This window comes from Fundulus heteroclitus, chromosome 14 (assembly GCF_011125445.2).
Source record: "Fundulus heteroclitus isolate FHET01 chromosome 14, MU-UCD_Fhet_4.1, whole genome shotgun sequence".
Lineage (NCBI taxonomy): Eukaryota > Metazoa > Chordata > Actinopteri > Cyprinodontiformes > Fundulidae > Fundulus > Fundulus heteroclitus.
In genome coordinates, this window is record NC_046374.1 from 28,097,295 (window position 1) to 28,109,382 (window position 12,088).

At 39.8% G+C, this 12,088-nt stretch overlaps 1 protein-coding gene across 6 annotated transcripts in view; it reads right to left on the reverse strand.

Annotated features, from left to right (window-relative positions):
- Positions 1-12,088, reverse strand: part of exoc6b (exocyst complex component 6B) — a 139,903-nt gene that overhangs the window by 41,108 nt on the left and 86,707 nt on the right. For 4 of the 6 annotated variants that reach the window (XM_036146664.1, XM_036146666.1, XM_036146665.1 and 1 more), the window contains 2 exons: positions 8,422-8,563; positions 2,958-3,031 (listed from right to left, as the gene is read on the reverse strand). In XM_036146664.1, coding sequence (XP_036002557.1) covers positions 2,958-3,031; positions 8,422-8,563 — 216 coding nt within the window. The remainder of the gene's footprint in view (positions 1-2,957; positions 3,032-8,421; positions 8,564-12,088) is intronic. The other 2 variants (XM_036146668.1, XM_036146669.1) reach the window with 1 other exon arrangement.

Here is a 12,088-nt window from a genome sequence, read left to right on the forward strand (position 1 = left end):
AGGGCTATCCGTCTCTGTCTGTCACCTCATTCATCGTCCCCTGCTCCGTCCTGCCGGCCCATCCGTCATCCGCTGTCACACAAACGCATGCACAGGAAAAAAAAAAAAAAAAAAAAAAAACACGCTGCTTTCCTGCGACTTTCACACACTGGGCAACAACAAACGACACACGCATCAAAGCCGGACACACACACACGCTCTGTGCGCCCGGTTTCTCACACTGACGGCTCTCTCGGTGTAAAGCGAGGAGGCCTCAGGAACTGCGAGGCCGGGCTCTCCGCCCCGCTTCACACATTCAGCGCCGCCGCCGCTGCCGCTCACTCGCTCCACCAGCTTTTTCATGCACGTATGCGCTCCTTCACAAAAACTGAAATTTAACATGAAAATGAGACACAAACAAAAAAAACCCTCCGACCCGGCAGCGGAGCTGTCCAGTTCTGGCCCGGCGCTGGCTGCTGCTGCTTTTTTTTTTTTTTTTTTTTTTTTTCTCCCCCGGGAGACAAACAAAACCGACGGGACACAAGCCGAGCTGCTTCCTGCGTCGAGCAGTTCCTGCGAATCCGGCCCTAAAGCCACCAAGACCCCCCAAAGCACTGCTGGGATGACCCAACCGGACTCATCCAGCAGACCAGAGTCTATGGTGCAATTACAGACTGCTAATTACTGCTTTTTCCCCCTCACTTAAATATTTCATGTCGCGTTAAAAGGACAAATAAAATACCTGAATGAGCAAACAATGGCGTCTCCAACAATGATTTCATCTGTTAATATTAACCCCCTCACTTAATTAACTGTGTTAAAATCATTTATAGAACCTGTCTGACAGCATGAAGTAGGTTCAAGGATCCCTGAAAGCACCACATGAGGAAATCTGAGGCTGAATTGGGACATGATTTGCGGGCTGTGACACGGATGCAGGTGAACAGGTCGGTAGGTGCTGGACTGAAGGATGTAATCAGGACCGAAGCTTGTTTTAAAGTTCACTCTGCAAAAATACTACCAAAAATAAGAACATTTTTTTTTACATTACTGTATTTTTCCTTGATTTGAGCAGGTAAATAAGATTATTTGCCAATGGAATGAGATTTTTACACTTACAACAGGAACAACTCATCTCCATCATCTTTATTTCAAGTGTAGTTCATCTAATTATCTTATTTTAGAGGTAAAAATACTCATCAGATAATCTTATTTACCTGCTCAAATCAAGGACAAATACACCAATTTCAAGAAACTTTTACTTAGTTTTAGTTTTGCAGTGCAGAAAGTTTGTCTCTAGATGGAACCTGAAGCTGGTTTAAGCTCATAATTTTACTATAACGTAAAGAAAACATGATAATAATCATCATCTTTGTCATTTCACGTCCAGTGAAATCCATCCCTCAGGGATCAGCGTTCTGGGGCCGAGGGCCTTGCTCAGGGACCCAGAGTGGCAGCCTGTGGGATTCAAACCTGCTCCCACTACTAGGCTACCACTCCCCTGGTGTTGAGCTCTTTGGAAATGCAGTTTTACAACCTCGTGGTTTGTAGATGAAACGTTCATTTTACTCATTTAGACCTATAACATCATAATCTGGTTTATGAGATAAGATATTTTAAGTTTTAAGAGCTCAGTAAGGTCGACATCCTGAGGTGAGATCTTAAGCACATTTACAGGGGAATGACTTTATATTTTTATGTGGGAATAATAAGATCTTAATCTTTAAGACCTTAAAGCTGCTTTATTGTCTGATTGTCTCATTATGTGGACGTACCATCGCTCTGAATCTTAGGAGAACTGGTTATTCATTTTGTTCCAGATGTCCTGACAGCTTGTTGGTGCTGAACACATCTACTGTAGATAACAACGTTTCACAGATTCACCCAAAGTCATAAGAAACCAACATTGAGTTAATAGAGTTCACTCATCTCATCTAAAAAAGATTAAATAAAAATTACACCAGTGCACTTTTTCAAATTAAGGGTGCCCTGATTATGATCATGAATAAAATCACATTTAGCTGTTCTCAGATTCTCATAATTTTCTTAGGTTATATTAATAAAATTTTCTATATTTTTATAATTATAAAGTCAGATTTTTTTCATTTGGAAAAAAGTCTGGAAATATTCTCAATTAGATTTATGTATAAAGGGTAACAGACTTGGAAAAGGGGAACACATACTTTATACTTTCTGATAAATTAAGACAAGAACCGTGTTGAATCTTCTTATTTTGAATAAAGTGGGAAAAGAGGTTTAATGTGGAAAAAAAACAAAAATTTAAACAAAACCCTATAAACTGATCTTGAAAAAAGATAAAAATCACATCTTTATAATTAAATGCATATTGAAGAAATAAAAAGTGTGTATCTATGAAATAAAGGGATAAAGCAACAGAAATAATTTTAAAGAAGCTCAACATTTAAATCAGCGTTCAGCTACAAATGATGACAAAACTGGTATTAAAATAATTTTTCTACGTCCTGTTTTTGCAAGCGTGCTCTTCTCCTGTTTGACTGTAAATTGAACTGATAATTAAACAATTACCAAAGTAAACGTCATCATCACCTCTGAAAACGTCCAAAAGTATAAAAAACGTTTTCTGATGATCTTCAGATTTTCTTTGTCTACGTAATTCCCAGACTTTGACTTCTGACTTTTTTTTTAAACTTTTTTTTTAGTTGTTTCTTAAACCACAATCTTCTCTGCAAAATGTTTTGCCAACAAAAATTACAGCAGGATGGAATAAACATTGACAAAACAATGAGACAAAACATTAAGATGGACTTATAAAGATGAATGAAACGTGAGGACAATAAAACAAAATCATTAAATGAAGTAAGAAGATGAGGACTTGGGGTGGGGGTGGGGGGGGGGGTCTATGAGGCAGAAGAAAGACAGCGAGGAGAAGAAGAAGAAGAAGAAAAAGACTAAGAGAACACGAAGGAGCGAGGACCACGAGGGAGACAAAGACCTACTTGTCTCAAGTCACTGAAGGCCAGAAGCAACGTGTCACCCTGGAAGCCTGCGACCGGGCCGGCTCTGGCAAAACCTGTGGGAAAATACAAACCCAGCCCCCCCCCAACCCAACCAGTCCACCCCCGGAGAGAGGGAAGACAGGCGGAGGAGGAGGAGGAGGAGGAGGAAGAAAAAAAATCAGGGTGAAAACGGGAATAATAAAAGACCTGGTCGGATTCGCTATGCATCGGGACAGATTGGCAGACGAATGACAGCCGGGGGAATGGGGGGGAGGGGGGGGGTTGGGGGGTTGGGGGGTTGGGGGCGGGTGTTAGAGTCATGTCGCTGGCTGGAAGACAGAACGAGTGTGTGAGAAAGAGCTGTGTGTGGATGTAAACCGCACAAGGTATTAATAAGCGATTTCACCTGAGTGTGTCGCTCTGATTAGCTCGCGCTTTGCTAGCGCTTTGCTAGCGTGTCTGAGACGCACTGAGGGCCGTTTTGGTCTTTAGAAGACGGGGGGACGGACGGCCTCGGGGGGTACAACGGAGGGCGAGTCGGGGTCTTGGCGCCTGTTGGGTCCCGTAAACAAGCAGACGGGTGTTCCCAGCAAGCGAACGAAAGAAAAAGGGGGGGGGGGGTTTGCTGCTGGGACGAGTCTGTGGCTAATCTCCTTCACCTTTGGACACCCTCACCCACCGCAGTGCTCATCACACGCCTGGCATCTTCAGTGACCCCCGAGACGCAGGAAAACATCGCCGGCCCCGCTCAACCCACGTCACATTACGTTTATGATGCCTTTTAGGACTTTTACACATTTGATTTTCAATTTAAAGTCTTCCAACAGGTCGTAGCTGATGAGGATTGGGTTACAGGCTGCAGGTGAAGGATTTGCTAGCCTGGCCGCTAGCGACGGAGCGATCGGTTGCTTCTTTGCTGGTAAAACACTCTAAATCGGTGTCCAAACCTACACTTTTTACGTCTTAACCCGTCAAACACGACGTTCTTTGATGCCCTTTTTTGTTTTAGGCTCAGTAAACATGAGAAATGGCGTCATACTGAAGCATTCGCCACGTTTTGTTAGAGACACTAAACTACAGTGTGTCCTACTGGGATTTTATGAAACGGGCCGATACAGAGCGGTGCTTTGGGGTCATGAGGAAGGGAAGGGATGTTTACATGCTACCAAGCTCTACAGACTAATATCTGGGCGTGATGTGTCTTTGTAAGCAGCCGCCACGCCAGAAAAAAAAACTCTGCTACAGGTTTTACACATCCACCGACTCAAAACTTGTGGCTCTTCTACTTTGCAAAATAACTTAAGCTCTGCTAAATTAGACGGAGGATTTTAAATCTCTGCATGGTCTCATTTGGATCTAGCTCTGGACTTTGACTAGGCCATTTTTACACACACGTATCTGTTGATCTAAACAGTGAAGCTCCGCCCCAGTTCAAGTCTTCCCGGTTTAAAGCTTCGTCTCTCTTCCTAACCCAAGCCTGCCCGGCGTCACCGTCTCTGCTCCGCACCATGATGCTGCCACCGCCATGTTTCCCCATGGGGCCTGTCTGGTGACATTCATCTTCAGGGTTAGATTTCCCGTCAAACATAACAGTTTAGCTTGGGTCTGATCTGACCAGAGGGCCCCCTAGTGTTCGGAGCTTGGCACATTGTTTTAAAACCCAGCTTGAAACGTCTCCTCCAGCAAGCTTTATGCTGAGATTACACAGAGGTGAACTACTAAGTGACTTATTTTAGGCTTCATAAATAAAGGTGTACTGGATTTTAATTTGTAAAAAAAAAAAAGAAATAAATCATAAGGATAACTCTGCACCGCTTTGTGTTGGTCAATCACATAAAATCCCAAAAAAACACATTGGAGTGGCGACTTCCTGCCCTGTTGAGTTCGGCTACATTGATGTTAAAGGGGCCTGTGAATTTTGGGGAAGACGCAAACCCTCTAGGCGATAAAAAACATACGTTGTACTATTTTTTTTCCCCCGTCTTCCTTCCTCTAATTTTTTTCTGCTTTTTTTACTCAAATTCAATTAAGAGGGTTTTTTTCCCGTTTTTCCTTCTTCCGGCCTCCGTTTCTTCCCAGCCGTCACAATCCGGAGAGCCTCCCATTAATTTAATCTTTAATCCCTTTTTTGTGCTTTTCTCATTTCCTCCGCTCGGCCGTCGTACGTTTAATTTCCATTCCCAGTCATGTACTTCGCTTCTTATCCCTTCACTGCTTTTCGTTTCCTCCCTCATTTAATCCCATTTTTTTCCCTCCTTTTGTCCAAAACTCTTTTTATCCCAATCTACACTAGCCCTTATTTTTAACCCTTAACGCCCTCAAAGCTCCCATTAAGTCAGCTTTCACGCTGAGATTTTCAGGATTTTAGGTTTTAATTTACTTTAATGTTAGATTTTCCCCACATCTTTTCCTTTTCCTTCAGTCTTTTATGACAAAACTTTTCCTCCGTTACTTCTCGCTGCTTCGCTCCATCCTATATTTTTTTTAACCATCTTCCCCTTTTTGAATTCCCAGGTTTTGCTTCTCATTCGACCCTCTACTGTATCGTCAGTCCAACTTCTTGCAGCCGTTTGCTTCAGGAGACCAACTCTGCAGCGGCCCAGCAGCTCTGCACGCATGTCACTTCACATCAGGTCACATTCCCACAGTGTGACCCGCTCTGTGACTCTAAGAACCTTGATCATGTACAAACCGAGCCAACGACGCCTCACGCTCTTTCAAGTCCCCAAATCCTTTATCTGCCAAAAAAAAAAAGAAAAAAGAAAAAAGTCTGCGTCCTAAAAGTCCCACAAATCAGGGAGACGGGAGGAGGAGGAGAGAGGAGCAGCGGGGATGAGGTTTAGGAAGGTGATGCGCTCCTCTAACGCCACGTTTGGTTGTTCCACAGCGCCCCCTGTGTTCTGAAAAGCAAATATAAGCACTTGACCAGCTTCTTTTCTTAAAATTTTGACTTTTTAGTTTACCAGAAATGGATTTACACGTCTATTAGAAATAAATGTAAGGAACTAGTTGGTTTAGTTTATTAGTTATTTAGTTAGGGAGTGAAAAAGTGTGAGAAAAAAACCAAGCAAGGAGAAAAAGGGGAAGGAAAACGGCGATAAAGAGGAAGTGCAACATCTGAAAACATCAACATTATTTAAAAAAAAAAAAAACTTCACATCAAATAAAAACAACACAACTGATCTGCTGTTTTTTTCCTTAGGGTAAAGATTAATATTCTAAAGAAGAAAAGATATTTAGTAAAACTATGACCAAAAAAAACAAGAAATACTTCTTGAAAATTATTTGTTTATATTTTTAAATAAAATATTTATACAAAAAAATATATTAATTCACTCTGTTAATGGCTAAAAATATTTTAGTTAAATTTTTCCTTAAATAATTAAATGCAAAAATTAATCCTTGATTTCATTATGCATTAAACATGACAAATATTTTAATATTTATTTTACTCACTTTTTCCTGCAGTGAAATTTAATTAAAGTTAATTTAAATTGCTACTACAGAGCAACCAATCCGCATTGTTCGCTGTATTCTGTATGTTTTCATTTTTTTCTGATCTTAGCTGATTCAGGTAAATACACAAATACTACATTTATGAAACACACATTTTTAAAAGCCCTAAAGGGGACCTACTATGCTTACTTTTAGACAAGTTAGAATGGGTCTGTGGGCTGTATAAAAAATGTAATTACATCTTTGCACAAAATAATTCTAATATAATGAGATTTCACCTTCTCAGTTCTGCTTATTTTGAGCTCCTTTCAGAATGAGCTGTTATTAAGGCTCTGTCAGTTTTATGCAAATGAGCTGTAGATGGCCACGCCCCTAAACTCACTGTTTACACTCACACTTTATACTCGTGAAAATGGCTGCAAAGTGGTACAACAGTACATCTTTGATTTGAAGAAGTGGAGCCTCCGGCACAGCCAGCAGGCGGTTTATGGTCATTTCTAAATCACAGAGCTATCAGTAGCCTATTGTTAGTGTTAGCTTGTGCTAACATACAAAACTACTTATACACTACACCATATTTCATCTAAAACATTTTTAAAACAATAATATTTTTAATATCTAAAAAAAAAGCCTAAAAAATATCTAAAAAAATTACAGAATTATGGCTATAAAACCAGAATTAAGCTGCGGCCGTGGTGCATTCTGGGAAAGCCGTCAGTCTGAAGAACGCACAAGTCTGCTCTGATGCATGCTCGATAAAGAGGGCGGGGCTTGGCTGGGGTTGCTAGGTGACGGGCTGGGGTTGCTAGGTGAGGGGCAGTGCCCGGCAACAATGACGTAATAATTGAGATGGTTTTTGAAACGGCTGGTTTGACAGACACCAACAAAACATTTATTTATTACCAAAAAAATACTAGAAGTTCTTTTTTGTTTGTTTTGTTGTTGTTTTTTTTACGTTTGTACCGGTTCTAGAAGCAGTCCAAAAATGTACAAAAAAATAAATTTGCATAACAGGTCCCCTCTAAGTCTGTGATGTTTTTGTAATTATTTATCAAAGCTGGCTGGTAAGAGTCATTTAAAGCAGCACACTAAACAAATGTTAAGCTTAAAGTATTAGACTGACCTATATAATAAAACTGACCACTGGAAAATGTTTACTGACTAACGACTCTCACTGTAAGAATTTGGCTCTTTAGACACATAATGAACCACAAAAAGGTGTTTTGTGTTATTACAAATATTCTATTGAAAATAAATGCAGAACTCTACAAATACATAAAAAAATTATCACTTAGTTGAGTGAATTATTTCTAAACGAACGACTCAAATGTGAAAACTGAAATATTTGAAAAATAATAGTTTTTGTTAATGTAATTTTCTGCAAACTATCATAAAATAAATCAGCAGACACAAAACAATAGTTTACATTAGGAATTTTTTTTAGGTTTTAATGAGCAGTTTGTCAACAAGAACTATTAATATTTTTCAAATATTTCAGTTTTCACATTTGAGTCGTTCGTTTAGAAATAATTCACTCAACTAAGTGATAATTAGTTGAGTGAATTGGGAATTTTTTTTAGGTTTTAATGAGCAGTCTGTCAACAAGAATAATGTAGAAATTTATAAATGTGTAAGTCCTCAACAACCTGCTCTAAAAATAACAAGGCAACTATTTGAATTGAATGGTGTTGGCTCTGCCCACCAGTTATGATGAACAAGACAGCAGTTACATCATAAAATAGTCAATTAACTTAATTTACGTCTAGTTTAGGTTCGATAAATTATTTTCTGACATCACTCAAGTTCAATTCCTTTCAGATGCTTTAGTACTTATGTATTTATTTAGTGCAAGTAGCTCAAAGTAGAATAATTTTCAAAAACTTACTTTTTTGACTAAGAATAAGAACATTTCTGATGTTTCTGCTGGGTTACAATGCATCACTAACGATCTACCTATGAAGTGTTTGTGTAACAATAAGCCTGAACGAAGGTGAACGTGGACACTCACTCTCACACTCCTTCAGGTCGACGTTGAGCTGGTGCAGTGCGCCGATGGAGATCTGCCGCACCTCTGGGTCGAGCAGCAGCTGCATCAGGGAGGTGGCGATGTGCTTACAGGCCGACATGCACGCCGTCTGGGCCACTTTCCCCTGAGGAGGACCAGAAACAGAGGTGCTGTGTTATCGCCGGGTCCAGGAGCGACGACTGGACTCTGACGCAGGATCTTTGCTCGTTAGAAAAGCTGCAAACGTAAATCTGTGGTTGGAAAGTGGCAAATTTTCTGTTTGAAATGACCAAATCCCCCAACTTTTAACGCATGGAAATAATCCAAAAGGACAGTTATTAAAACAATGAAAAAGGTGTTCAGTGAGGAGATTTAACAGCAAACAGAACTTTACCAATAGTTTGTTTTTAAAAAATTAAACAATAAACATACTGGTCTGAATGGTTCAGGATTGTCCAACTTATTACTTAATAATCATAAAGATAACAACATAAGCAATCTAATCTAACAATTCTCAAATGCCCATGAGGTTAAAGTTAGGGACATCTATGGATTTATTTTGATCTAAATGGCTTAAAATTAATATATATCATTGTAGCTGAATTAAAACAGATTTTTCTGACCCTGAATGGTATTGAAGCAATTTAAACTGTGATGAAATGATTGAATCAGACAGAAGAGTTAAAGTACCACCAACACTAGACACTGTGATAAAAAAAAAAAAAAAAAAAAGTTTATTCATCTGGCTGCAGTAGTAGCCACGAAATGTCCTGATACTTAAATACCTCTGATTGTTTTACTATCATAATTACTTTTCTCTCATTCGCACCATCAGTCAACACTTTGGACTCCTCAATAGCTTTTCCTTATTTTTATGACTTTATACATTGCAGATACATACTGAACACATCAAAACTATGGTTCAAAAGTATACAGAATTATGTATGAATTTTTTTTTTTAAATAACTATAAAAAATTGTACAGGTTAGCTTTTTCTAAATATACCCTTGGCCTTCACTCAATGAGCTTTATTGGGTTATTCCCCTGAAATGGTTGAGGAGTTTCCCAGAGGTAGTAAAAAAAAAACAAACACTGAATGAAAAAGTGAGTCCCTTCTACCGATGGTGTAGAAAGTACTCCTGGATCAGTGTTTCTGTGTTTTTTCCGTGTCTCTGCTCTGTCTTTTGTAACCCTCAGTGGGTCGAGGAAGATGACCGTTCACACTGAGCCTGGTTCTGGTTCTGCTGGAGGTTTTCCCTTACTGTTAAAAGTAGAGTTTTCCTCTCCACTGTCGCTTCATGCTTGCTTATTGCTGCAACGTCAATGACACAAAGCAAGCGACTGTTCACCACAGAGCGAATGCTGCACGTCAACGACTTGATACAATCCGCTGGACTTCCTTAAGTAGAAAATTTTCTGACCAATCTGTCTGGAGTATTATAGTAGCTTGAGATGATGTGTGTTGTGAATTGCCGCTATATGAATAAACTGAATAGAACTGAACATATTTCTCTACCCTTTCAACACAGTGGAAAAAAAAGGCCACACGCTGACATTTCTTCTTTGCTTCAGTGGAACAACCCACAAACCTTCGCTGCATCACCATCACAGGATGGAGCGGACCGATTGTTTATAGAGAATGTTACTTCCATCCTGGGTGACAAATGAGAAAGATTTAGGTTGATTTTACAGTAAATATCTCATTTATAGCTCCTTTAAGACTCAACAAAGTAGCCAGGTGAAGGAGAGCGTGCAGCGCTGGGCAACTATAAAGGTAAGTATGGGAAAGAACATAAATATCTAACTTGTGCAATGGACCTTTAAATGTTTGCAATTGAACGACTGTAAACAGTATTGGAATTGGATCCATTAAATCTTTAAATAACTTAAATTATCATAATTTTAAAAAGGAAATTAAATTGAATGCAACTTCACTGCAAAAATGGATCTAAAATAATTAAAAAGTTCTTAAAGTTAATGTATTTATCCTTGATTTGAGCAGGTATATAAGATTTACTGCCAGTGGAATGAGTATTCTGACCCCTAAAATAAGATAATTAGACATCCTGCACTTGAAATAAGATGATAGAGATGAATTGTTCCTATTTTAAGTGCAAAACTCTTATTCCATTGGCAAATAGTCTTATTTACCTGCTCAAATCAAGGACAAATACACTCATTTTAAGAACATTTTACTTATTTCTAGTTCTGTTTTTGCAGTGTTTGTTTCAGGTGAAGTAAACCATTACAAATATAATAATACAAAATGTGTAAATCTAGTGACCCAAACCTACCAGTAAACCGCAGCAACGATGAGAAAACAATGAAACATAGTATCTAAACGCAAAGAGGGCCCGACAGGGAGAGCGTCCCTTAATGAGCCATGTGCTCAGGTGCAGTTAGGATGATAAAGTAGCATAACAAAATTCACAGCAGCGGATGAGGAAGTACATGACAACGCATTAATTCAAAAAAACCAAAACATGTGTCGGTGTCCGAGTGGACGGGTGTGTAATCTCAGCGATTAGCCGCGGCCTCCGTCTCGACCTCCGCGTCTGCATTCCAACACAATGAAGCACGCGGATCAAAGCGGGACGGACGGACCGACGGACCGCGGCGAGGCTGAAAACCGGCAGCGAACGTCTGCGATGAAACATGTCTTGGTTTCTCCTAATCATTAAAAGACAATTCTCATTAGACTTCATTTCCTTTTCCTTTAATCCGTTAACACAGATTCGACGAGATATTGTGTTGGGAGCGCAAATTTAACCTCCTCGCCGTCACGAAACGCAGAGACGCAGGAGGGGGGGGGGGGGGGAAGTGACTGTTTGGACAGAAGGGCCTCATTACACAAATGAGTCCTGACGAGACTTTGATGTGTCTGGCTGACACAAACGGACACAAAGCAACAGGCCTTTCAGGTGATTAATAAGAAACAAACACCGGGCCTCTCGTTCGCTCCCCTCTCCGTTTTAATTACCGCCATTAATCACGCACGGAAACCAAACACGGCCATGCACACAGCCAATCAGACAAACAACTGTTTTGAGCTTCTGTAAACACGGCGTGGTTTAAAATAGAAACGGCAAACAGCTTTACAAACCCTGGTGCTGAAACTGCAGCAGTGAATCAAGAGTCGCTCTTCATGCGTTCAGATCAGCAGCTGAACCGGATCAGTGGGTATCTGCAGCAGACTGGCCTCCTGATCAGAGGTTTCACCATTTATTTCCTCTAACGGCACCGAGCGGGGCTCATTTGGCAATGACACCCTCCAGCCCTTCTAGATTTGTGTGAGGGTGAGTTTTTTTTTTTTTGGCACACCCCGAAAAAACAACAACAATCTAGTCAAATCTGTGTTCCTGGAATAAAGGAAAAGACTAAATATAATGAAAATTGCTTTTTAACGGCGTAATTCATCTTAGATTTTAACCACAATTAAAAAAAAAAAAAAAGCTGGCTCTTTTACCACATATCCACAGCCTGAGTGATAAAAACTGAGATTTGGAAAATCCTGAGAGAAGATTTTACAACTCAAGCATAAATAAAATGAACCCGCTTTTATGGTTCATCAATATTGGCACACAAAAAAGAATGTTTTTCACTTCTAATCATTTTGATTGAGACTTAACAGAAAACATAAAATAGTAAAAACAACACTTAGTGGTTTTCT